Source organism: Eulemur rufifrons, chromosome 28 (assembly GCF_041146395.1).
Source record: "Eulemur rufifrons isolate Redbay chromosome 28, OSU_ERuf_1, whole genome shotgun sequence".
In the NCBI taxonomy this organism is placed as follows: Eukaryota; Metazoa; Chordata; class Mammalia; order Primates; family Lemuridae; genus Eulemur; species Eulemur rufifrons.
In genome coordinates, this window is record NC_091010.1 from 67,936,685 (window position 1) to 67,964,450 (window position 27,766).

Here is a 27,766-nt window from a genome sequence, read left to right on the forward strand (position 1 = left end):
ATCAGGCTGCCAGGCACAATCAGAAAAGGAATAGGTGGGAGCAGATCCATTAAGAGCTCCGAAAACGTATGTGACAGGAAGGCAGAAGCTGCCCCGGTCTGAATGTGTCCCCCAAAGCTGATGTGCTGGAAGATGAATCCCCGTGCAACTGTGTGGGGAGGTGGGGCCTGAGAGGGGACCAGGTCCTGAGGGCTCTGCCTCAAGGGATCAATGCTGTCACTGCAGGAGGGGTTCCTCACAGAGAGATGAGTCTGGCCTCCTCCCCTTCTCTTTTGCCCTTTGCCTCCTGCCAGGGAATGATGCAACGCTGGCCCCTCGATCTTGCACTTCCCAGGCTAGAGAACCGTAAGAAATAAATCCCTCGTTCTTTATAAATTACCCAGTCTCAGATATTCTGTGATAGCAGCACAAAAGGACCTGAGATTTAGTGGGGTGGGGCCGTCTCAGATGAGAGCAGTCCTAGTTAGAAAAGTATTCTTAAGAAGAAAAGGCAAGCCACTAGTCACTCCCTAAAATAGTCACCCTTTGTCCCTGCAGATGTATTCACAAGTCATCCTTCAAGTCTCAATTTTATTCTCTCAAGGGACAAGGACACCAAGTATTGGATTGTCCTCTAGAAGTGACCAACAGCCTTAGTGCAGGGACCAAATGCCCACCCCCAGCCTCCATCCTTTGTCGAGACAGATCTTGTGAGTTTCACTAATCTATTCCCCATCAATTCGTAAATATTTACTCACCTGTTCAGTGCTCACCTGTTCAGTGTTGGGACTGAACCCGGATAGGGGTTCCTGCCTTGCACGTTCTGAAGGAAACACAGGCAAACACATCAGCAGTGGCACTTGGGGTGGCCAGGGCTGCAGTCACAGCTGATGTAGATGCTGTGGGAGGCGACACCCTTCAGGGCTTTAGTTTGCAAAGTTGAGGGCAAACCTCAGTGGAAGCTGCTCCCCCACACCCCATGTTCAGTTGTTCCCACCCAGGAGCCCCAGGGACCCCCTTCACGAGCTCCCTGTGGGGCTGTTTGTTCTGATAAACTATATGATAAACTGATAGCATGACTTTCAAAATACACTTTCAAATCGATGGCAAAAACTATACTAGAACTTATCACAAAACTAATTTTATTATATTTTTTTCCACTTAAATTTCTTGGCTAAATATCTTCACTGTCCCGATGACTTCTGGTTCTTGTTTTCTTGATGGACACAATGTCTTTACCCTGTTTGGGAACAAAAAATATAACTCTTAAGTAACTTAAAGAACCATTTTTGTAATCGACCCTACTCTGCAAAACCCCAAACCCTTACTAGGTATTATGCAGGTCTTTAATTCTAGAAAATTAATTTTGATGTTGGAAATGAGTTTTAATATATATGCTGTTAAAGATGTTTTTTCTTATTTAAACTGTTTTTATTAGTTAGTTTTTTACATTTAAATATTGTATACTTTCATATAAAAGTTTCTAATGTATTTTTAAGCTAATACATCATACAAAAAAACCCACAAAATTTCTTCACCAATGTACACATTTTCACTAACTAAAAAATGGCATTAAGAAAACCTGAATTCAAATGTATAGTCAGGATTAAATCTTTTGCATCTCCTAAACCCACCTATCCCTGTGAGGAGGACAATATCCTAACTGAATGGGCCCAGGGGCCTTCTGAAGTACATGCCCTGTGCAGGGCAGTGTTTGCTTAGGAGCAGCTGGGAGGTGGAGGCATTTCCATTTTGATTTTGGATCAAAGCCAAAGAAAACAAAAGATCTTGCCTTTCCAGAATGGGTGCCCTCAAACCTTGGTGTCTGTACTCTGACTTAACACAGTCCCACACAACAGCCAGTGAGAAAAAGCTATAGGCGTATTTTAGAAACAACTTTGTGTGGTGACCATTGAGAGCAGGGAAGATAAGAGTTAGAAAAACAAAAGACAGGAATTCAAAAAGTCTATGACTTAGTTTGGATGCAAATGATGGTAAATAGATTCACACTGTCTGAAGGCTTCACCATATCACGGTGCAACACACATGTTCATCCTAATGACTGAAATATCCATCAGGAAAGGTCAAATGGTAGACCACACACTCTGTCAGGTGGGAGTGGAGTGTGAAAACCGCATTCCACATGACAATTGAGTGGCAAAGACACAAGCTAAGTCAGGGAAGACTCGCTCCTCTGACACATCTGCTGGGCTGGAATCCCTCTTGCTGCTTTGCCTTTACAGAGCAGGGCAGGAGGTCACCTCACCTGCTCTGTGGCTGTTTCTTCATGACTTTGAGGGTGGCAGGGACATTCGATGAGGTCCTGAATGTGAGTTTAGGTCAGTGTTATTACCGCTATCCTAGCAGAGAGCAAACAAATTCCTGCCTTTTCAGCTGGTACCAAATGAGACAGTCATTTGTAAAGCAGCGAATTCACACATTACAGCTGTGGCCACAACTCTGGCCCCTATAGTCTCCAACCGTCCCACCCGGTGGTCCTTCCTTAGCTTACACATCACACTTCGAGTATGAAACGGTATCTGCCAGGGCGTGTTCCCTTTGCTCAGTAAGGCCAGGGTGTGTTCATCTGAACCCGGGTCACTTCCTTGCTGCTGCCCTTGGTGTTCACTATCGAAGTGGTTCTTATTTCTTTCAGCTCAGAGGGGCAGACACCACTGTGAAAAGCCGGGGAAGTTAAAACTTCTTCCTGGAGAACACATCCATGTCACACATGCATTTTCTGGGCCTGCAGACGGCCATGGACACCCAGCAAGCTCAGGAGAGACGCTAGAGAAGCACGTCTGTGCGGGTTAGGGCTGTAATCCCAAGCCCTGGGCCGTGGACCAGTACCAATCTGTGGCCTGTTAGGAACTGGGCCACAAAGCTCCACCCTCCCCCACCCCTGGTCCATGGAAAAATTGTCTTCCACGAAACTTAGGGAGCAGGCTGCACAGCAGGAGGTGAGTGGTGGGTGAGAGCGAGGGAAGCTTCATCTGTTTTTACAGCCGCTCCCCATTGCTCACATCACCTGAGCTCCGCCTCCCCCTGCCCCCATCTGTGGAAAAATTGTCTCCCATGAAACTGGTCCTTGGTGCCAAAAAGGGTTGGGGACCACTTAGGGTTAGGGGGCTCCCAGGCGCTTGTGCGTGAGAAAGAGGCCTGAATGCCCCCATGCAGAACACAGGCCTAGCTCAGTTTTGGGGATTGGCCATTGTGTGTTTAGTAATAATCCCAGTTAGAAGAATATTTGTTTTTATTCTTCTTCAGTTTTGCTCTGATAAAGCACTATTTTCCAGACTGTGAAGCTGGTGTCTACAGCCTGTCAAGCGAACACCAGTGAACGTGCTGGCCCACGTCGGCTGTCTGCATTCCTGCTGCTCTTGTGGTCTTGAGTATCTCATCTTGCCCTGTCCCCAGTGCCATCTCTGACTTACAACATCTGCATGAGCATCAGTGTACTCTGAGCCTCTCCTCCTCACTCTCTGGAACATTCTATTAGTCCCTCCCCTTGAACTTCCATCCCACCATCCGGAAACACAGGTCCTCCTACTCAGCTCCGTGCCTGTCTGTATAGCAGGTACTGGGGGCATCTGGGCATCTGTCACTCTTCTTGGCAAACTCAGTGTCAGCCTCCGAGTGTTCTCTGCAGGGTGCGTGTCTGGACAATCACACCTGCCTCAGATACTCAGTCTGTCTCTAAAGAGGTTCTCACTATATTAGTTTCATTTTCTGAACTCAAAATATAGTAATTTTAGGTCCAAATTTTGTGTCCCTAATGGTATAAATCAAATTTATACCACTCACAAAAAGGTAGCAATTCAAGCTATCTTAATTTTAAACTAGCTAAATCAAGTATCCCCTAGAAGACTAATTGAATGTAATCATGAATTATGGATTTGTTCATATGACAGATAATTTATTAGCAGCTAAATCTGGCATTATTTTAGGAGCATTTATAGATTCTTTGGCAGAGGGAGGGCGAGAGAGCAGCACTCTGTGCTGAACGGGAACTCTCACGTAGCACCATTGGCCTGGTGTTTGTTCAACCTAGCTTTCCAAAGAACTCCTTGGACATCTGTACATGACCACCTTTCTGCATTAGCAAGTTTTTGTGAACTATGGAAAGACTGAAGCTATCTACCTTCAATTGTGGTATGACTTATGCCATCAGCAGTCTGAAAGTAGCAGCTAGAGAAGTTCCTAGTTCTTCCTGAATAGTCTTCAGCGTGTGAATTTGCTATTTGAAGTGGTATTCCCAAAACAGACAAAATATAGCTAAAATGACAAAACATATGGCTTGGATTAGTGCTCCTTCCATCGGTATAATCGGCAGCTGGCAGGGTGGTGTTTTATATCAATATAATGCTTTTTGTTTGCCTTTGCAACGTTGGGCAAAAATATATTAAGACATTCTATGCTTTGAAAAAAATTTAAATTACTCACCTCCTTTGGCTTTTCCGCACATCTCTTGACAGCCCGGGTTGCTCTCTGCTCAGGTTCGCTCTCCAGCGAGTTTACTGCAGGCTGGATTGTAACCTTCCTTGACCTCAAGCGCATGAAGTCTGAATTTCCTCTTACTCCTTTCTCTCTCTGGTTCTGCATGTGGGTTCCCACACCTTCCATGGCTCCCTCCTCCTGCGCTGGGCTGGGCTGGGAGCTCTTACTCTGCCTGAGGGATCTCGAGCACGCTCTGCTTTCACCGACTTTGCCCTTTGCTGTGGGTTCCTTGGCCCCATCACCTGGGTTTTCAATCTCCAGCTCTTGGGAGGTCTTCACAGACTTCTTTTCATTTCTCTTTATTTTAATTTTTTCTGCTACTATAGGAACCTCAGCTTTTTGCTGCTCTACATCAGTTTTATTTTGGCGTCTGGGGCGCAGGAATATTCCCTAAAGAAATGAGAAGATAGCCAAAAAAATTCCAAAAATTAGTAAAACAAATCTCAAAATTCAACAGGGAAAACAACAATCCAAAGTAAACTAAAAGAAATCCTTTAAAAATTTTATATCGATTAACTTACTAAGATATATTTCTAGACTATCTCATCTAAGACAGTCAAGGTAATGCCTTGGTACTTTGATCCTATGGAGGAATGATTATCTCTACTAACAAATTAGAAATAAGAAATTCAGGATAAATTTCAATAACAAGCCTAATATGATGTCAAATCTTTACAGTTTACATTATAGGAAAATGCCCCCATTTTACAGGCAGTAAATGAATTCCTAATCCTTTAACAATCACTGCTAAAGCAGAACAGCTAGAGTTTTCCCAAATTTCTCTGGATGCAGTAGTGAGCTAACAGTCCCAACAGTGCTGTTCTTCTCAAGGACACACACTATCGACATTGTTCTGATTCTCAGCAGTGACATGGGTAGTATTTGTACCCGGTCCTGGTCCGTGGTGTCAGTGTCTGGGACAACTCAGAACTGAATTGCCCACCTTTTCTTTGACCAAGTTTTCAAACATTTGAAGATGAACATAACTCATTGGATTCTTGAGAACAATTCTTCTTAAAGTCTGTATTAACCATTTTGACTGTTCTTATCCCAAACTAATCTATTCCCTCTATAGATGTCAGGAAGATTCTTTACCACAGCCTGCAGTTACCCACTGTGTTGCATGACACCCCTTTGGGAAAGGATATCCACTTACAAATTCAGGTTATATGCAAATTATTATGCAAAAACTGACAACATCTATCCAAGATGACATTTAATGATTATGTAACACCTTCCATTACCTTATTTGGAATGACCAAGCCTTCAACTTCGTGTTCCTTTTTCTTAGTTTTCACGTTGTTGCTGTTCAGATCTTCCATGGGTTCCATGCTCTTTGCAGAAGTTCCCAGACTTTTCTTCACTACTGCCAAGGGTTCAGGTGCAGTGCGTTTCTCCCTGGGCGCAGACCTCTGTTTCTTGTTGGCTGGCTCCTCCTCTACAACTCCCTCTGTGGCAGACATGCAGCGCAGCCTCTTGGTTCCCGAGACACTGTCATCTTTTCCGCACTTCCTCTTGGAGGTCAGGGCAGTGTTGCTTTTGCTCTGCGATTTTACAGGGTCTCTGGTGCCCACCATGTCTTCCATGGGTTGTACTTTAGGGACCCTAAGCACCCTCCTGAATGTTTTCACAGGTTCCCCGCTGTTAGGGGGATGCTTTGGAGTGGTCTTGAGGCTCTCGGCGTGGTTTCTTGGTTCCCCAGGTTGACCTGGTGCTGGGACAAGCTCTTTGAAGTGGGCCAGAACTTCTAGGGCTTCGGCTTCTTCCTTAGCTGCTCTTGGCTGCCTCTTGCTGCCATTTACATTTTCTGCTGGGTCCAATTTCTGCTTTGCAGATTGTTTAGCCACTCTGATGTGTTTATCCCCACCTTGGGGTTCTGTGGATGTGTGTGTGGTTTTCCCTGATGTTTGTGTGAGGTTCTGCAGTGCAGAGACTTTCCTGAGACTTCCCTTGGGCTGTCTCTTCATGCTCACTGTGGTGTTCACTGGTTCCGGTAGTGGGGGTCCAGTGTTTTTAACGTTAGTCATCAATTCCTCAGTGTGACCTGGTGTTTGGAAGGGCTTTCTGAAGCCAGCCAGGTCTTCTAGGGGCTGGGCTTTTTCCTTAGCTGCTCTTGGCCTTCTCCTGCTGCCAGTTACACTTGCTGCCAGGTCCAGTTTCTGCTCTGCAGACTGCTTAAACACGCTGATGCCTTTGTCTTCAACTACTAGAACTTCATGCGTGTGTGTGGATTTCCCTGATGTTTGCGTGAGCTTTCTCAGTGCAGAGACTTTCCTGAGACTTCTCTTGGGCCATCTTGTTATGCTTACCACAGTATCCACTGGCTCTGGTTGTGGAGAAGTGCAGGACATTTTTGTGCTTTTGCCAACAGTCGTTGACTCCTCAGTGTGACCCAGTGTTTGGAAGGGCTTTTTGAAGCCAGCCAGGTCTTCTAGGGGCTGGGCTTTTTCCTTAGCTGCCCTTAGCCTTCTCCTGCTGCCAGGTACACTTGCTACTGGATCCAGTTTCTGCTCCGCAGATTCCTTAAATGCTTTGATGCCTTTGTCCTCACCTACTAGAACTTCGTGCATGTGTGTGGATTCCCCTGAGGTTTCTATGAGCTTCCTCAGTGCAGACAATTCCCTGACACTTGTCTTAGGCCGTCTCCTTGTGCTTACTGTGGTGTCCACTGGTTCTGGTTGTAGAGTTATGCAGGGCACTTTTGTGTTTTTGCTAACAGTCATTGATTCCTGACTATGACCTGGTATTTGGAAGGGCTTTTTGAAGCCAGCCAGGTCTTCTAGGGGCTGGGCTTTTTCCTTAGCTGCCCTTGGCCTTCTCCTGCTGCCAGTTACACTTGCTGCTGGATCCAGTTTCTGCTCCGCAGATTCCTTGAACGCTTTGATGCCTTTGTCCTCACCTACTGGAACTTCATGCATGTGTGTGGATTCCCCTGAGATTTCTGTGAGCTTCCTCAGTGCAGACACTTCCCTTAGACTTGCCTTAGGTCGTCTCCTTGTGCTTACTGTGGTGTCCACTGGTTCTAGTTGTAGAGTTGTGCAGGGCACTTTTGTGTTTTTGCTAACAGTCATTGATTCCTGAGTGTGACCTGGTATTTGGAAGGGCTTTTTGAAGCCAGCCAGGTCTTCTAGGGGCTGGGCCTCTCCCTTGGCTGCCCTTGGCCTTCTCCTGCTGCCAGTTACACTTGCTGCTGGATCCAGTTTCTGCTCCGCAGATTCCTGGAACACTTTGATGCCTTTGTCTTCACCTACTGGAACTTCGTGCATGTGTGTGGATTCCCCTGAGGTTTCTATGAGCTTCCTTAGTGCAGACACTTTCCTTAGACTTGTCTTAGGCCGTCTCCTTGTGCTTACTGTGGTGTCCACTGGTTCTGGTTGTAGAGTTGTGCAGGGCACTTTTGTGTTTTTGCTAACAGTCATTGATTCCTGAGTGTGACCTGGTATTTGGAAGGGCTTTTTGAAGCCACCCAGGTCTTCTAGGGGCTGGGCTTTTTCCTTAGCTGCTCTTGGCCTTCTCCTGCTGCCAGTTACACTTGCTGCTGGGTCCAGTTTCTGCTCCACACATTCCTTAAATGCTTTGATGTCTTTGTCCTCACCTGGTACCTTGGGTGTGTGTGTGGGTTCCCCTGGTATTTGCGAGAGCTTCCTCAGTGCAGCCAGCTCTTCCTCTGTAGCTATTTTCCCCAAAGGTCTATTGGGCTGTCTTTTTGTGCCTATTGGTGTGTTCACCTGTTCTGACTGTAAAGATTTGCTGGGTATTTTAGTAGTTTTGTCCTCAGTTGTGGGCTTGTCATTGTGTTTTGGTGTTTGAAAGAGTTCTTTGAAGCCAGACAGGTCTTCTAGGGATTGGGCCTCTTCCTTAGCTGCTCTTGGCCTCTTCCTGCTGCCAATTACACTTGCTGCTGGGCCCAGTTTCTGCTCTGCACATTCCTTAAATGCTTTGATGCCTTTGTCCTCACCAGGTACCTTGGGGGTGTGTGTGGGTTCTCCTGCTGTTTGCGAGAGCTTCCTTGCTGCAGCCAGCTCTTCCTCTGTAGGTACTTTCCCCAAAGGTGTCTTGGGCTGTCTTTTCATGCTTGTGGTGTTCACTGGTTCTGGCTGTGGAGATTTGCTAGGTATTTTAGTAGTTTTGTCCTCAGTTGTGGGCTTGTCATTGCGTTTTGGTGTTTGGAAGAGCTCTTTGAAGCCAGACAGGTCTTCCAGGGGCTGGACCTCTTCCTTAGCTGCTCTTGGCCATCTCTTCACTCCAGTTACAGAGTTTTCTGGGTTCACTTTCTGTCGTGGAGTTTCCTGAAGCATTGTGGTGCCTTTACCTTGAGACACTGGTTCTCTGTGTGTGCGCACAGTTTGCCCTCGTGTTTGTGCGAGCCTCCCGACTGCTGAGAGCTCTCCTTTCATATCCACTTTCCCGTGAGATATCCGGTGTGGTCTGTTCGTGCTCGTTGGAGTGTTGCTTGCTGCTGGTTGTAAAGATTTCCAGAGTGTTTTTGTGCTTTTGTCAACAGCCATTGACTTCTCAGTGTGGCCTGGTGTTTGGAAGAGCTCTTTGATGCCAGACAGGTCTTCTAGGGCCTGGGCCTCTTCCTTAGGGGTTCTTGGCCTCCTCTTGTGTCCAGTTAAATCTTCTGCCAGGTCCCATCTCTGCTTTGGAGTCCCCATAAAGGCTCTGATGCGTTTCTCTTCACGTACCAGTGGTTTGGGTGTGTGCATGGCTTTGCCTGATGATGGCGTTAGTTTCCTGAGTACGAAAAATTCTCCCTCCACATCTGCTTTCCCGAGACTTGTGTTGGGCTGTCTCTTCGTGCTTACTGGGGTGGTCACTGGTCCTGGTTGTGGACACGTGCAAGGTAGTCTAGTGGTTTTGCCATCAGTCATTGACTTCTCAGTGTGACCTGGTGTTTGGAAGAGCTCTTTGAAGCCAGCCAGGTCTTCCAGGGGCAGGGCCTCTTCCTTGGCCACTCTTGGCCTCTTCCTGCTGCTAATTACACTTGCTGCTGGACCCAGCTTCTGCTCTGCACATTGTTTGAATGCTCTGATGCCTTTGTCTTCACCTGGTACCCTGGGTGTGTGTGTGGATTCTCCTGCTGTTTGCGAGAGCTTCCTTGCTGCAGACAGCTCTTCCTCTACATTCATTTTCCCCAGAGGTGTCTTCGGCCATCTTTTCATGCCTATTGGGGTGTTCGCTGGTTCTGGCTGTGGAGATGTGCAGGGTATTTTAGTAGTTTTGTCCTCAGTTGTGGGTTTGTCATTGCATTTTGGTGTTTGGAAGAGCTCTTTGAAGCCAGACAGGTCTTCCAGGGGCTGGACCTCTTCCTTAGCTGCTCTTGGCCATCTCTTCACTCCAGTTACAGAGTTTTCTGGGTCCACTTTCTGCCGTGGAGTTTTCTGAAGCATTGTGGTGCCTTTACCTTGAGGCACTGGTTCTCTGTGTGTGCGCACTGTTTGCTCTCGTGTTTGTGCGAGCCTCCCGACTGCTGAGAGCTCTTCTTTCATATCCACTTTCCCGTGAGATATCCGGTGTGGTCTGTTCGTGCTCATTGGAGTGTTGCTTGCTGCTGGTTGTAAAGATTTCCAGAGTGATTTTGTGCTTTTGTCAACAGCCATTGATTGCTCAGTGTGGCCTGGTGTTTGGAAGAGCTCTTTGATGCCAGATAGGTCTTCTAGGGCCTGGGCCTCTTCCTTAGGGATTCTTGGCCTCCTCTTGTGTCCAGTTAAATCTTCTGCCAGGTCCCATCTCTGCTTTGGAGTCCCCATAAAGGCTCTGATGCGTTTCTCATCACGTACCAGTGGTTTGGGTGTGTGCATGGCTTTGCCTGATGATGGCGCTAGTTTCCTGAGTATGAAAAATTCTCCCTCCACATCTGCTTTCCCGAAACTTGTGTTGGGCTGTCTCTTCGTGCTTACTGGGGTGGCCACTGGTCCTGGTTGTGGACACGTGCAAGGTAGTCTAGTGGTTTTGCCATCAGTCATTGACTTCTCAGTGTGACCTGGTGTTTGGAAGAGCTCTTTGAAGCCAGCCAGGTCTTCTAGGGGCTGGGCCTCTTCCTCAGATGCCCTTGGCCATCTCTTCACTCCAGTTACAGAGTTTTCTGGGTTCACTTTCTGTCGTGGAGTTTCCTGAAGCATTGTGGTGCCTTTACCTTGAGACACTGGTTCTCTGTGTGTGCGCACAGTTTGCCCTCGTGTTTGTGAGAGCCTCCCAACTGCTGAGAGCTCTTCTTTCATATCCACTTTCCCGTGAGATATCCGGTGTGGTCTGTTCGTGCTCGTTGGAGTGTTGCTTGCTGCTGGTTGTAAAGATTTCCAGAGTGTTTTTGTGCTTTTGTCAACAGCCATTGACTTCTCAGTGTGGCCTGGTGTTTGGAAGAGCTCTTTGATGCCAGACAGGTCTTCTAGGGCCTGGGCCTCTTCCTTAGGGGTTCTTGGCCTCCTCTTGTGTCCAGTTAAATCTTCTGCCAGGTCCCATCTCTGCTTTGGAGTCCCCATAAAGGCTCTGATGCGTTTCTCATCACGTACCAGTGGTTTGGGTGTGTGCATGGCTTTGCCTGATGATGGCGTTAGTTTCCTGAGTACGAAAAATTCTCCCTCCACATCTGCTTTCCCGAGACTTGTGTTGGGCTGTCTCTTCGTGCTTACTGGGGTGGCCACTGGTCCTGGTTGTGGACACGTGCAAGGTAGTCTAGTGGTTTTGCCATCAGTCATTGACTTCTCAGTGTGACCTGGTGTTTGGAAGAGCTCTTTGAAGCCAGTCAGGTCTTCCAGGGACTGGGCCTCTTCCTTAGTCACTCTTGGCCTCTTCCTGCTGCTAATTACACTTGCTGCTGGGTCTAGTTTCTGCTCTGCAGATTGCTTAAACGCTTTGGGTGTTTGCATGGATTCCCCTGGTATTTGCGGGAGGTTCCTTGGTGCAGACAGCTCTTCCTCTGTAGCTGTTTTCTCCAACGGTGTCTTGGGCAGTCTTTTCGTGCTTATTAGGGTGTTCACTGATTCTGATTGTGGAGATGTGCAGGGTATTTTAGTAGTTTTGTCCTCAGTTGTGGGCTTGTCATTGTGTTTTGGTGTTTGGAAGAGTTCTTTGAAGCCAGACAGGTCTTCTAGGGATTGGGCCTCTTCCTTAGCTGCTCTTGGCCTCTTCCTGCTGCCAATTACACTTGCTGCTGGGCCCAGTTTCTGCTCTGCACATTCCTTAAATGCTTTGATGCCTTTGTCCTCACCAGGTACCTTGGGGGTGTGTGTGGGTTCTTCTGCTGTTTGCGAGAGCTTCCTTGCTGCAGCCAGCTCTTCCTCTGTAGGTACTTTCCCCAAAGGTGTCTTGGGCTGTCTTTTCATGCTTGTGATGTTCACTGGTTCTGGCTGTGGAGATTTGCTAGGTATTTTAGTAGTTTTGTCCTCAGTTGTGGGCTTGTCATTGCGTTTTGGTGTTTGGAAGAGCTCTTTGAAGCCAGACAGGTCTTCCAGGGGCTGGACCTCTTCCTTAGCTGCTCTTGGCCATCTCTTCACTCCAGTTACAGAGTTTTTTGGGTCCACTTTCTGCCGTGGAGTTTCCTGAAGCATTGTGGTGCCTTTACCTTGAGACACTGATTCTTTGTGCGTGTGCACGGTTTGCCCTCGTGTTTGTGCGAGCCTCCCGACTGCTGAGAGCTCTCCTTTCACATCTACTTTCCCCTGAGATACCCTGAGCTGTCTGTTCATGCTCATTGGATTGTTGACTGGCTCTGCTTGTGAAGACCTGCGGTATAGGTTAGTGGTCTTATCCTTCTCATTCCTTGGTTCCTTGGTGAGATCTGGTGTTTGGAGATCTTGAGTGTCTGTCATGTCCTTCATGGGTGCTGTTTCAGGCCACCTCTTGAGACCTGCTGGGTTGGAAGCTGGCTCACTTTTACGTCCCCAGGTTCTTCTTGATCCCCTCCTGGCTGCGATGATTGCAGAATTTTCTTTTGACTCGATAATTTCCTTACATGTTTCAAAAAGTCTTTCAGTTTCCTTCATCTCTCCTTCTATTTTCTTTTCTCGTAGTGGTGGCCTTCTCAGACACTGGCCCATGATGTCCTCAACAGTGTCAGTTTTTGTGTCTTCATTCTTACTTTCTATAGGCAGCTTCTGCAGATTTCTGAGCTCCATGGACCCTCTTAATCTATTTGCACTGGATACTGTCTTTGAAGGCTCTGTCTCATTATCTGAAGTTTTCATCTCAACAGGATTCGCTTTACAGATGTTCCTTGGAGTTTTCACTAGAGTTTCATTTTCTTTTACACACTGCAGCTGTAAGGCAGGGCTTGCAGAGTTTGTATCAGGCTCTTTTGCTGCATTCCGAGTATGGAAGAGCACATTTTCTTCTGTGAGAAAGAAACAAATACACAATAAATATATTCTGCTCCCTGTCTGATGCCAATGTAGTATCTTATTCTCATGAAAGACAGTCTGAGAACCAAATATTCAGCTTTATATCTCCCTGACTGAGGACATGAGGCTACCTATGTGGTTAGAAATCTATCTTACACAAGAGCTACGCACACTTAAGAATATGTTATTTGGTGATATAGTGGGGATGTCAGGCTCTGTACTGATTATATAATGGAAAAAATTCCTAAAGAAGGATCCTCTGAAGGCTGCCATGCCATGTGTACTCGACCTGAATACAGCCATTTTTTTCTTCAAACATTAGAAACAAACAGCTGTTTTTTGCCCCGAACCACTAGTGAAATAACATGGCTTATACTTTGGTATGGTTAGGGTCTCTATTACACAGCCAATATTTAACTACAATAAGTATCTTCAGGGTAGCAAGCCATTCCCTCCATGACAGGAAGCCAGTGACCAGCACCAAATAAGGGAGGAAGACAGATTCCCCTCTCCGATCTCACACTCACCCTGGGCCTGCTCCCACTTAGAAGACTATAAGGAATAACTGCATAGTACACAAAATGGTATCTTTCTTTTTTGTAATTTGTAGTAATTTTGATTTTGAGTAATTTATATATAAGTATGAGACACCATTGTACCTTTCTTCTATATCACCCTCTTTATTTATAATAAATAAAGAAGCTAAAAGTGTACACAGGTCATTTAAACTTATTGACTGAGTCAGTCTTTCTCTGTAAGTCAGTGAATGCCAACGTTAGTTCAACTGCTGATGGGAATCTCCCCTTCAAAAAAAGAACAGAGAAGACAGAATGGTACTTTATCAGGATCATCTGTTTTAGAAAAGTAATACCAAAAAAACACCATCTATAAGCTTCTATCCCAAAACATCACAGTCTAGGAAAACAAGGATACCAACCAAAACTCTCTGAAGTGGGTAACAGAGGTTTTTCTCCTGAATTAGTCACTTGAAACTTTTTTCCAAGCAAATTCTCTGAACTTGAAAGAGTGACAGGACCAGAGCTCATCAATTGTGACTTCTCCTTCACTGGTGTCTTGAACATTTCACTTAGTCCTGTTGAATGAAAATATTTGAAAAACGATTGACGTATTGCTTACACATGCAAACCACCACCCCAGTCCTTATATACAACAAGCAAATTACGGGAAATAACAACAGATGCTTCCCTAGAATTCCTGGTATACAGGATCTCATTAAAAGGGTGACTCCATTAATAGTGGACTTATTTTGTCAAATGAGAGCAAAGAAAAGATACATTATGTTCTTTTCTTTGCTATTCTTGGAAGCAAATGAAGTTAGCTGACCTCTGTGGTCTTGCAGACATGAGTTCTGGTCACAGCTCCTGTCCTAGAGGGCTTCCCCTCCAGGATACGGAAGCCAAGTGCCTTCATGCTATTTTCTAAAACTCTTGGGTTTCTCAGTTTTAGATTTGGGTATAAATAACATGCAACCACATTTTACAAAATAACAGAGGCTGGCATTTTCAGTGCTGTCAAGTAAGGAAATGTATTTTTTAAAAATCTAATATCATCATCATTCCATTTTAACATCAAAAAAGTAGTACTGACATAATCTCAGGAAAAAAAGAATAATATGGTACTTTATATAGAAGGTGTAACTTTTTGAAAAACTCACATAACCCTACATTCTCCTTACTTCTATCATTTTTGCGTCAGTGGATGACAACGCCACTTCCATCTGGCAGTCCCCTCCCAGCGTGTTTGGGAAGCCTGTTCTGAGGACTTCCAGAACACTTCCTTCACTTAAAAATCTCCTCCTTCTATAGCCTTTCAGGTCTAAACTTAAAATGCCCAGGATTTAGTAGTTCAGCAGATAGTAATGTTTTGTAATGAAATTGCCTCACACTGAAAGAAAGAATTGTTTGACTCTAAGGAAGCATCTTTGAAGAAAGAATGCTTAAGGCAACCCACGATCCCAGGCACAGACTATTTAACATTTTATTTTTTCTTAAAAGTATTTTTGAGGGTTTGTTTTGAACATTTTGTAACATATATATTAGTACATTGGTGCATGCTCATAAATCTGTAAGAATACATGTATATAAGTCTATCTACATTTTTTTGTTTTTTGTTTTTTTATAGTCTTGTTGGATTTTTTTGTTGTTTAAAAAAAAAATGAATTAATCCAATTATGACTCTAATTAGAGGGTAACTTGCATGCATTATACTGAAGAGTATAACAATTCTTCCAACTCAAAACCTGCCAGGAAATAAAAATAAGACTCCACCTATTCAGTTCAAATCTCACTTCCCTTCCAAAGTGTAAACCACTGGACAAATTATACCCTTTGAAACCTAAAATCTGCTCATCATTCATAACTGGTATGACATTAAGCAAGTCAGGCCACACTTTTACTAACAGTGGGGATTGAGTGGAAACATTTGCTCAACTATTAATTGTTTAAGGGAACCTCCTCGTAGGGCTTTCTTTTAAGAAACAGGTTTTAAGAAATAGGTTTTAAGAAACCTAGAAAAAAAGTAAATCTTGAGAAAGCAAAATATTACTAAAAACAATTGATCTACATCTACAATAAACTATTAGTATAGCTGTTGGGAGAGGAGCAATTTTAAGAATAAGCTGCCTTTCTTTATTATAAAGCACTTTCCAGTTTTCTATAGGCAGGCTGCTCTCCAGGGTAAATGTAAGCATTTGGCATTTCCATGCCTACTTCATGCAGGACACCTGATCCCAAAAATTATCAGAGAGCTGTCCTCATAATCCAAACCAGTTTTGTCTTCCTTGAATACCATGACCCCAGAAAGTTGACTCAATTTTTTATCTATAATCTTGCTCACAGCAGATTAAACAAAAGGTAGCAAAACAAATATCCACAAAGTAAAAAAATAGTAGGACCCAAAGGGTTATGCTTTATAAGAGCTAAGGCTGTTTTTACCTGAAAGATCTTCCTTAAAGTCCAATTTTTGGTTGGAAACAAAGTTGCTCAGCATTCTGTAGGGCCGAGCAGGCACATTTACCTTTTCAGCATGAGCCTTCCCTATTACTATGGTGCAAGGAGAGTTTGCATGGCCGGTACTAAACTGATTGTGAACATCACCCACAGGCTTCTGTAGAAAACAGGAAGGAGATGAACAAAACATCAAAGCATAAATACACAGGTCATGCATGCAATCTTAAACAATATCAGCATGTGCAAACATGCAGTTCACAGTGGAGCCTCATACCCTCGGGGTGTTGGGTCTCCTTTGTTTTTTCTTCATTGGCCTTTGAGGGCTATGTTTTACAACTTTAGTTTGTGTTTGTTTCGCACCAAGTTTCACTACATCCGCCCACGATTTTGCAACTGTCAAAGGAAAAAGATGATGTAACTTTTCAAAAACTAATTAATGAGAAAATTCATCTTAATATATATTTGCCAATACAATACTAACCAATTAAATTGGCTTCAGAAGCACCACTCCTCCTTTTGGAACAAATCATCTGTAAAATACCGTGTTGACTTCGGCCGATGGACGTTCTCTTTGATGGCAGGTTGCCACTCTTTCTCCCTCCTCTCTTAGGAATATCTGTCTGAGATTTGCTGCCACTCGAAGCAGAGGAAGCTCTGCATGACCTATGGCTTTGCGTACTGGCAACCAGAGTGGTGCTAGGACTAGGAACTGGAGAGCTCACGAACACGTTTTGTGCCGTCATTTCCACGTGGATTTCGGAAGCAAACTCTTCTTTGCATAATGGTTGAGGCTGTTCCTGACGAGACAGAAACGGTCATGAGAAACCTTACCAAGGATGTTAACATCTCTACAATAAATATTAGAAACCTATTTAATTAAAAATTTCAGCTGTTTAAATCTTAAAGTATCAAATGTTTAAACTATTGTCTTTCAAGACTAAGGTAGAGGTAAGACTGCCCTGGTCATGTTAAGGAAAAGAAAAGTGAAATAACAGCAAACCAGTCCGATTTGAGATATTTAGGAAGAAGGACTGAAGGAAAGTCCTGACCAGTGAGACAAGCCCGCTCTGATCTGTCCCTGCACACACCAGCTGGGTGCCCCCCGCACCGGTCCTATGAAAGGAGGGCTGCTCTCCTTGGGGAGCCAGTGCGACATGCAAAGGGCAACAGGTATGGCTTTCCTCCCTGTTGGTAAGACAAGAAAACAAAGACTGCCCAGGCCCTGTTTTGAAGGTGGGCTACGGGGCCAGTCCTTTCCAGAGATCTAAAAAGGGGGACAGCACAATATAGGTAAAGGTGATTGAGTTCTAAAAAGCTGACTGTGTCAACAACAGATGTTTTACCACCAATGATCTGCCTTTTCCCCAGTTAAATGCCTTAAGCATAACCTTATGATTCTAAAGAAAATAAAACCATCCTTATGGTTATATGTGGTGATGTCTTCAGAATCTGTTTAATTTGCTGTTTTTACTGTAACCGCAGGGCGACTGTATAGGGCTGCATGTGTGGGTGTCGGGGACCTCTGCTCTGCAGAGAAAGTGCGGAGGATGCTCTGCTCAGCCGCCTCAGCACCACAGTGAGGGACCTAGATGCTACTTCTCCAGCATCCAAATAAATGAGCTTCATTGAGTCTCTTAAAAATCTTAATTATTAAAAAAATAGGGTCTTAATTGTAATTCTAACTTGTGCCAGAACTTTGGAAGGAGTACATACCTGCGTGAGTGAGTCATCAGGCAGGAATGGGAACACTAATTATTAAACTCACCTTCATGATTTTCTTCGAGACAGTTGGGGTGTGAGAGACCAGAGACTTTCTTTTTGTTGGTGTTTCTCCTTTTTTGAGAGGTGTATTAGGAGGCAGGTTTTCATCAAACAATTCCGGTCTTAGATGACCACCAAAGGACACACGTCTTCTTTTCCAAGGCCCTCCCTCATTTTTATCTGGAGTAATGAATACAAACGTGGAAAGAGCAATGAAAAAAACCGTACCAAGACTTACGGTGTATTTCACATTCGTACTAAAGATGAACCAGTTGAAAGTTCATTAAAACGAACACTCACAAAACACCTTCATTCTCTTGCAATATTAATAAAGCTAAAGCTGCTTCAAGAGTCCCTGACAGATCTCAGGAGAAACCACTAGACGTCAGGTACAACTGGACATACAGAAGTTTTCTTTAAAACATTGGAAATTAAGAGAGTGATCAAGTCTGCAATGGTAGCCTTCACTTGAAAGTGTGCATGTGTATGGTGGGGGTGGGGCGGGGCACGATAGCCTGAGAGAACTTTCTAAAAAGACATGCACTTGGGCCTCACCCAGACCTACCTAGTAAGGACAATGTGAGCTGTGAAAACTCCAGGTGCTTCTGACAGTCAAGTCATGTGACCCGCCCCCACCACACATCTTTCTGAAGAACTAGTCGTTGTAAATCCCTTATCTAAGAGATGCCACCCCTCTGCGAGACTCAGTGGAGCATGGACTGACATTCCAGGTCCCATTTTATAGTTATCCATGTACCCCAACACTATGGGCCGTCTGCAGAAATAGAGTCCTGATATTAAGATTATTGTCACAGAATGTCTAGAGATATTTTCTTTCTTTCTATAAGCCAACCCTGAAAAGTGTAGGAAGATGCCACGAAGCTGCCACACTGACCCTGAGTCATCAGTTTCCTCATTTACAACACAGAGATACAAAGGAAACCAATCCATGGACACTGGGAATGTACTGAGGGTCATTCTGTTGATGTCTGGGAAGCACCTAGACATGTGCCTGGCATTTATAATCCCTTGGTATGATCCAGTGTTGATGCCAAATTGTCTGTAGGAGACTCTGAGAACAGCATATAAATACCTGAGAGCTACCACTATGTTCTATGATTTCCAAGGGATTTCCAGTGATTTATTCCAAATGACCAAACCCATATGATATAGTTAATTGTAGTTCAGAATTAGACCAAATGTGAAAGCAATTATGATTATTCTCCTTTCTGTTTTGTGACAGAAGGAAAAGGAGAATCAGATATGCTCTTGGACTACCCTATCTCCTTAACTAGCCCCTGACAACCTGCACCTCCCCTCTCATTCCTTGTTACAATTACCCAGGCCTTCAGTATTCATCTGTCAATGAAAACGACAAACATGCCTGTCTCACCATTTACCCTAGGTGCTTAGATTATCTACCACAAAGATAGTCACTAATGATTGCAAGATAGTCTCATTAATTCCTGTCTAAATATAAGGTAGGTGTTATTCTTTTATGAAAAATAAATTTACAGTTAAATAAACTTACTAATGGAATCACCAAAGTTGCTGATATCAACTGAACTAAGACCAGGCAAACCAGAGCAAATCTGTCCAGCTGTAGTGCCCAATTTCTTAAGCTTGTGGAGAGAATCCTTTTGAATCTGCCTTTCAACTTCAGTGAGCCATAGAGTTAAAAAAGGCTCATTCTGAATTTCCGTTTCTGTAGGCAGAACTTGCACATTTGTAGGAATACTCCTCCTGTTTTTGGAAGAGAGATTTCCTGGTTTATTAGCAGAGTTGGCAGCATCTTCAACTTTAGTTGGTGTTTGATTTCTAGTTAAAAGCTTCCTAGGAGTCAGTGTTTTATCATCTGCCTTGAAGTCTTCAATGTTACCCAGATTCACAGACGTTCTTCCACTAAGAACATACAGGTCTTCACTCTTACGTTTCTGTGAAGAACTTAGTTGTTGTGAATATCGTCTTGTGGTCTTCATTTTAGTTGTGTCACAGAGAGGAATGTTGGAACCCACGGCCTCTTTGGAAGTTGGAACAGACTCCATGTCACTTCCTTTTCCCTCCCTCTGGCCAGGATCTAGTTCAAGGGAAGCAGGGGCTGCCTTACTGGGGGTGCTTCTGTCAGATTTTTGTCTCTGTTGACCTGAGACCAATAGTTGGGTCTCCCTCTGTAAACCATTAGCACTCTCTTTTTCTGTTGTGTAATTAGTTTGTGATCTTGATTTTCTATATTGTAGAACATTTTCTTTTTGTGATTTTACTTTCAACTCTTCCTTCATTGACTGATAAAGCTTCCTAAAGGGAGAATCATTTTTTTTGCTACTGTCAAGACATTGTATAGAGGAAAAAGACTTCAATTCTCCGTAACAGCTCACTGATTGTACCCTGGACTTTTCTTTAACGTCCCCAGAAGTGGGATCATTTGCATTTCTGCCATTATGTCCAGGACGTTCTGAGGAATGAACATTAGAGGTTTCCTGGGCAACATTGCCTTTTGAGCCACCTGAGGTAGAACTGTCTCTTCTGACACTCTTGACATGGACCAGAGGCCTTCCTGAAACATTTCCTGCAGTGACTTTTGGATGGGCTTTGGAATCTTGCTCTTCCCCATCTTGGGAATGAATAATATAAAATAAGAAACAGAAGTTCAACATTTTCTCAATGATTAATATTGGAATATAATATTTTAATTGTTTCAAATTATCTTATAACCTAGTTTTTCACTTAGTCTACAAATTATTTAATGCCTAAAATTTGTATTTCTTAGGAATCTATTATTACAATCCAAATAAATAAATCACATTAGTCTCCAATAACCAGTATGAAAGAAATATCATATATGCTATCAAACTACTGAAAATGGAGTTGACAACTGAACAAGCAATTTTCTTATACTTGGACTCACCCCTAAGCACAGTACCCCAGCAATCACCAAGGGAAAAACTTACCTCAGGAATCTATTTTTCACATGTTAAATGACACCTCTTAGATTTTCAACAGATGACACATTGAACACTTGCATTCTTATTGTCCCTTCCTTGCTATTGTTTCACAAAGATCTTATCTTTCAGGATCCCAAACAAAACCAAACCACCACTCACCAGGGTCAGAAGAGAAGCTAGATCTTGACACACTGCATGATGGTCCCTATAAATTGGGAAAATAAGAATAGTGACTTAAATGCCTTCTAAATACTGATAGTCATAACAAATGAAAATATTCTTCTTGTTGGCTGTTTCCTTTACCAAACTTCTCTTATGTGACTTTTAGAGATTTTATTTGAGAAATGGACCCAAGGCATTTGGGAACCAGTGGTCATAATATAAGTACTTCTTAGCTGACTTTTAAAAAAATGTAGTAAGTGATCTAACAGGAAACAAATTCTAGGCTTAACATTACTGAAATCAAACCTCAGTGAGCTTTTACAACTTCCTTAGTTGTTTCCCAACATCATACGGAACAAGAACCAAAATTAAACATCACCTACACTGAAGACCTGTAACGTACCATTAGGCATAGAATTCTTGAATTCAGAATCAATTTTAGCAGATATGGGCCACAGGACCTGTCGGTGAATCAAGGCTCCACTTAGCACATGTGCCCTTTTGGCAGCCAGATATTTAGGGTCCATCTGAGGGCCTAGAAGTGAAGGCTCAGCAGAAACAGTGCATCCACAGGCACTGCCACCCCAGAGCTTGGCAATTGGACCCAGCACCACCACTCACCCCCCATAAATAGTGTCTGCACTTTCTTCATGTGGAATTTTTTGGAAGGGTGGAAGAACTGAACAACACTATAAGCTATAACAGTCTGATGTTCCAAAGGAGGAAAATTATATCATCTGAATTATTAAGAAAAAAATCCAAGAAATATTACCAAAGCCAAAGAATTTAATTTCTTTAGTGAATTGATTTCAAATTTCTTGATACCTAATACCTTACTTCTAAAACTATGTATATGAGGAGAGAGCTTTTTATTTCCAATCTGAAGTGGACCAAGAATCTTATGACTAAATAATATAAATGAACTACTAATAAAATTAAAAATACATAAAATATATAATCCTACATTTCAAATTATTATAACATTTCCTATATACTCAATTTTAATACCTATTTTATCATAGACCAGTAACAAAACAAACAGTTGGGGACTGTTGGGCGCATATGTCTAATCCACAGTTCAACTAGCTTTTTGGTATTTACTTCCACCTGCTAACAAGTTACACGGTGATTGTGTGGGATACCTCAGAAACTAGCTTTCACCACAGGAACTTAGGAACACCAGGCTCAACAGTAAGGTTGCTCCTATAAGGAAGAAGCAATACTTAACAGGGCAGAGATGCTGAAATTCAAGTGCCCTAATTGCTAATTTCAGGTGCACCTAGGATAAGTCTCCTAAGCCAAAAAATTCCAACAAGGTCTTATGAAACTAGCTTGAGGAACAACCTCAAAAGTAGGAAAGTAGGAATTCTCAGAACTTATCCAAAACCTACTAAATCCCACTAAATCCCCAAGCACATGTCCACAACTGTGTTTTAACAAGCTATACCACTGGAATGCCTGTTTGGCACTGATGTATTCAAGCTATAGGATTTTCTCACAGGACAAAGTATAGGAACTCTCTTCCAGTTTTATAAGTCATCTGTCTATCAAAATCAGGAAGCATCTTTGTCACTCATAATTTTCATAACATGATTATTTCAGATGCATAAAGATGTATGAGTATAATGACTGGGAGACAAAATGAACTGCCAGATATTATAGTTCCTGAATTTTAGTTCTGTATGTTGGAGTTATCCTAACCATAGGCTTGCCAGAAGAGATCTGAAATACTCTAGTAGACTATTTGACCAAAAGTGTAAGACTCGCTTAGTGCTTTCATTTTGAAGAATAAAGAGGAAATATAGCTTTAGATTATCTTAATATGTCTAAGTTCAACTTGTTTTAATACTTTAGTTATATTTTCCTGCTATAACCAGTAAGCCATTCTCCTTTCTCACTGGTTTGAAGTGAGAAATCATTCATCAAACAGAATCACAGCCCAAACTTGGAAAATATTAACGATTACCTGTTCTGCCATTTTTCTTGGAAATTCAGTTGACTTGTTTCCATTCTGGCAACTTTCATTTTCATACCTGCAGTACACAGAATGACAGACACAGATCCAGGTTAAAGCTCTGTACCCTAGGAACTGAAGTCTCTATATTGGGTTATGTGCAAGGATTAAGGAACAAACTTCAGGCTTTGTTGAAGATATTACCTTATACAAAGAAATAAATTTAGAGTTAGAAAAATGTTTTTACACTAAACACTTAGATAAGTTGCATCAGGTTAGTTTTGAGACACCACTGCCAGAGGATGGGGACCGATTAACTTCTGATCACTGACTAGCCTGGGTATGATTCAACCATATTCCTGAGCATTGTCTATGTGTAAAACTGATCCATATGAGGTTGAAATCAGGTTTTCTCTAGTTGATGTCGAGCTTCGAAGTCATCTGATGGCTTGGAAAGTCAATCAGGAAGCCTGCAGGCAACTGACTCTTAATCACATTGTGAAGCCATATACCTTAGGGTAACTATAAAGCTATATATCAGAACACTGTGATCACTCCAGTTTCCCACTTACTCAATCCGTGCCTGAACAATACAGGCACATCTCAGAAAGACTACATTTAGTAAGATACATAATTGTTCTGACAGATCTCAGTGATCAATTCACAGAAGCAATCCTTTATTTTGCATAATGAAAACTTTTCAACCTCAGAAATGACCTGATTTCAATTTAGATATGACCAAAGTAAGACCTAAAGCAGTCAGGCACCCGGAACATTTCTCATGGTTAGTAGAGTTCTGAATCAAGTCCCTCTTTTTAAAATCCATTTTTTAATCTTTGCTGGAGGTCTTTAATCGTATCAGTTGATCTCAATTTGAGCAGTATCTCGTTTTGGGGAAGTATAATAATTCAGGTCTCCATTCCACATCAAATACTTCCAACCTAGAAGTCTATATTCAACAAAAAAATATCCTTTAAAAATGAAGACAAATTCCCAAGAAGTACAGTAAAAGAAATGTCCAGGGAATTTAAGTGGTGATTAGGAAATATCTACTTAATACAAATGAAGGCAGTAATGTAGGCAGAGATCCATTTAGCAGAATGCTTCAAAAATTCACCTGACAGTGGGTTCCAAGAGACAATTTAAACCATAAGAATTAAGAAAATTTGAATTTAAGAGGATGGAAAAAGTTATCCTATGCAAGTGCAAATCAAAAAGAAATTAGTTTAGCTACATTTATCATCCAGAAGAAACATTAAGGCAGAAAGCATTACTAAAGGCAGAGGACATTTCTAAATGACAGAGTTCTGTGCACCAGGAAGACATGATTCTAAATTTGTATGCCATGGTATAGTCTCAAAATATATAAAGCAAAAACTGACAGAGAAGAAAAAGAAAAATGAATCCTCAGTCGGTGATTTCAACATATCTCTGAGAGCAATTACTAAGAATATACGAGATTTGACTCTAACAGGCATATGTAGATAGAGCACCAAACCTGGTAGCTGTAGAACATACACTGTTTTCAAGTACAGATCAGTAAAAAATTTAACTATATCTGATTATAAAGCAAGCCTTGACACATTTCAAAAACTGAAAATTAGTCAAATGTCCAGACAGAACGAATGAATTCTGTATAATCATGTATATTATTGTATATATTGTACATATTTTTTCAATGTAACACATATGCAGCGAGAAAGAACAAACTACAAAGACATCCAACATGCTATGAATCCCACATGCATAAGAGCAGAAGTTACACATAAATATGTACATTATTAATTCACTGTTACGGTGTTTCAAAAAGACAGACAAAACTACAGTGTTTAGAGATACATGCTTAGGTGGTAAAACTCCAAAGACTTTCATGGTATCATAAAAGCCACAATGGTGGTTTACTTGGTGAGGGAAATAAGTAGTGATTAGATGACAGCATGAGAAAAACTTCTGGAAATATTCTTTATAAGTTGAGGGTGTATTAGTTTGCGAGGGCTGCCATAATGAAATACCACAGACTGTGCCTGAAACAACAGAAATTTACTTCTCACATTTCAGGAGGCTGAAGTCCATGATCAAGGGTTGGATTCCTCTGTACCTCTCTCCTGGTCTTGCAGCTGATCTCTCCTCAAGGCACCTGCTCCCTCGGTGTCTCTGTGTCCTAATCTCCTCTTATTATAATGACACTGGTTGTTGGATTAGGGCCCACACTAATGACCTCAGTTTAACTTCACTGCCTCTTTAAGTGCCCTCTCTTCAGATACAGTCACATTCTAAGATACCAGGGGTTAGGGATACAAAACATGGATTTTGGGAAAGTACAATTCAGTCCCTAACAGGTGGTACTTACAGGGTGTTCACATCATGATAAATTGACCTACACATCTTGTTTTGTACCTTTCTCTCTGAGTCCATTTTGCTTTAAAATAAAAAAGAAACTAAAAATCTCATGCAGTTTCACAGCACTCACAAGGAAATAACAAACTTCTTTAGGACAAGGTCACCTTTCTTTTACATAATTCTGTGCACTCAAATCCTAGGATTCTATCAGATTTGAGCCCCATTTGTCATCCTTCTAGATCCACAAGCTTTTAATTTAAGACTAGCATTAAAAATAAAAACATGGAACATTTTGACATTTATCAACATTAAAAAAGGATCACTGTTGAACTGTGAGACTAGTTTGTGGTAAATCAGAAGGTGCCACTCATTGTTAGCAAAATGAGTCTTTACCTACCTGAAAGATCGATCAATGATAGTTATTACATCTCCATGTTTTAGTTGTACAGGCTTATCAATAGCAGACCCGTTTACTTGTGTAGGATTTGTGGAGCTGAAATTATATAATATTGCCTACAAGTGAAAAGAAGAGGGAAAATATGTAACTAATGAATAAACAGTAAACTAAAAAGTTTTAAAAACTGACTTCTAGAAACCGACTTACCTCCTGCTCATTGGTTTCAATTTTGCAATGTTGTTTTGACACAACAGGAAGCTGGATACGGATGTCACATTCGATACCCCTTAACGCAAAAGAATTAAGATTTTTTTTTTGGTTCTTGCAACTTTTAAAAAAATTACCTTAATTTCTCAAAATCAAACAGAATTTGACTAGTATGCTTGATCTGTAAACGTAATGACATAAAGGAACAACAAAACAAAATAGGCAATGTAAATAATATTTGTGTTTTGCAAAGAATTTTTGTAAGTATTGCAACTATTTTAGATATTTAAAACTTAGAGTACATAAAAATATAACAGAAAATGCTAGAATATAAATATCTTTTATATAAACAGCTATACTTAAAAGACACAAAGAAGTGAGCTTTTTCATTGTTGTTTTAAAACTACATTGTATTAACTGACAGTTTTCAAACTTAAAAATACTAATTTGCAAGCAACAAAAAACAATATCTAGATTCAACTTGTCTTTGCACAGAAAGCTAACATCATGACAAAACAGAGGAAGTGACAATTGCTAAACCAACACATAAATTAACAGTCAGAAGAGTTCATTAGCAGGTTCCTGGAGTGACTGGTGTTCTTGTTCATCCTGAGACCTTAAAAGTTTGAACAAACTGTGCAATGGCCTGTCTGTTCTCCACATGAACCTGTGGAGTCTAAAAATATCTCTTCCTACCCATATCATGTGGCCAAACACTTATGAATTAGTTTCTAAGTTATAAAATCTTGCACAAAAATATACTTAAGTACTACCGTACAAAAAGCAAAATGACTGCAATTTGAGACCCAAATGTCTATTTTTTTTTTCTTTTGAAGAGGAAGGAAGCTATGGAAAATGAACAGCGTCTTTAACACTATAAAGAGAGTTAGATTTTAAGATATGCAAAATATCCCAGCAAAAGGAAGACTATCTCCATATAACTGAGAATTAATTTGGTAGAGAATCAATACAGATGAGTGTTTCTTAGCCTCAGCACTGTTGCCATTTTAGACCAGACACTTTGGTATTGTGGGGGGCTGCCCTGTACATTGTAGGATTCTTAGCAACATCCTTGACCTCTGCTCAGTGATATTAATAATAGTACATGCCCTTCCTCTATTGTGACATGGAAAAAAATTTCCAGATCTTATCAAATGCCCCTGTGAGAACCACCACTATCAACTGATTGCAAATCTAAATCTCCAACCCATATTTCTACTGGACCCTTACTAGAATGCTAGATATTGATCACATATAATATGCCAGACACCATACCTAGTCCTGTGTCCATGATTAACAAGATAGTCCTTGCCCGTGGGGAGGTTAGTCTAGTGGGAGAAAGCAACCAAAAGCTCATCCCTGAACTTGTGCTGTTAGAAAGACAAGCTTTCATGAAAGGTTAGTTTGAGGTGCCCTTTAAACAGACATTTCGATGATGGAAAGAAAGCACTCATGTTTGAGGGTAGGGTACACTTTCCAGTCATAAACGTCCAACTGTGTAAAAGTACCAAAGTGAACAAGAGGTTGGAATGCCTTAGGTGGAATGAACAAGGTAGGTGATGTTGGGAGGATGGAGTGAGGCCAGAATGGGGTTCAGGGGCCAGACCACACAGGGAGGGCAACCTTCTCACACCTCCAGAGGGACACACGTTGGAGGTTGATAGGAGGAGCTGTCAGTAATTGTGCCTGTCCTACCGCAACAGGGTTAAGACACCACCAAATATGAAGGCAGCAGAAGTGGCAGGAGGACTTTCCCTTCCATTTTCATATTTCCAAAAGCAACTAAAATCCAAGTATACAACTTCTTCCCTTCCTTCTTACAGCCAACGGAGTAACCAGCCATGTCCTGTGAGGAGGGTCGCAGATGCACACTGTGATTTCTAAAGGGTACCTGAAGCCAATTAGTCACCTGCATCTTCCTCCGTGGAAAGCTTTATACCAAATCAATTTTTAAATTTTTGTTTGATTAAAAAAACTACTTAACTACATAAACTACGTTGACAATGTATAGGGAAAATACCAAGGAAATTTGAGCGCAGGACCTAATCCTAAAGCCTGTTTCTGGGTACCGCTGTTGAGACATTTCTGTCTTTCTAAGCCAAAACCTCCGCGCAGGGCTCACCTTCCAAACAAGCAGGTGCTGAGGCTCAGGGGAAAGTGGGGGCCGTCGCCCCCGCTCCTTTTGATGGTAACGAGGCGTTTGGAAGGCCCCATTT

General features: G+C 42.3%; 1 protein-coding gene across 2 annotated transcripts; it reads right to left on the reverse strand.

The window, feature by feature from the left end:
• Nucleotides 1–1,140: 1,140 nt before the first annotated feature.
• On the reverse strand, nucleotides 1,141–27,764 carry MKI67 (marker of proliferation Ki-67). 2 transcript variants are annotated; one of them, XM_069460297.1, is made up of 15 exons: nucleotides 27,673–27,764; nucleotides 25,551–25,629; nucleotides 25,344–25,459; nucleotides 22,619–22,685; nucleotides 20,650–20,695; nucleotides 19,080–20,159; nucleotides 17,553–17,728; nucleotides 16,269–16,584; nucleotides 16,062–16,180; nucleotides 15,773–15,944; nucleotides 13,756–13,911; nucleotides 11,943–12,811; nucleotides 5,721–11,582; nucleotides 4,423–4,866; nucleotides 1,141–1,219 (listed from the first exon to the last, which is right to left on the reverse strand). In XM_069460297.1, exons 1-15 carry the CDS (start codon nucleotides 27,762–27,764, stop codon nucleotides 1,154–1,156), a joined length of 9,660 nt encoding a protein of 3,219 aa, XP_069316398.1. In that variant the 3' UTR covers nucleotides 1,141–1,153. The 2 variants fall into 2 exon arrangements, with proteins under 2 accessions (XP_069316398.1, XP_069316399.1); XM_069460298.1 differs by lacking the exon at nucleotides 19,080–20,159.
• Between the last annotated feature and the right edge of the window lie 2 nt (nucleotides 27,765–27,766).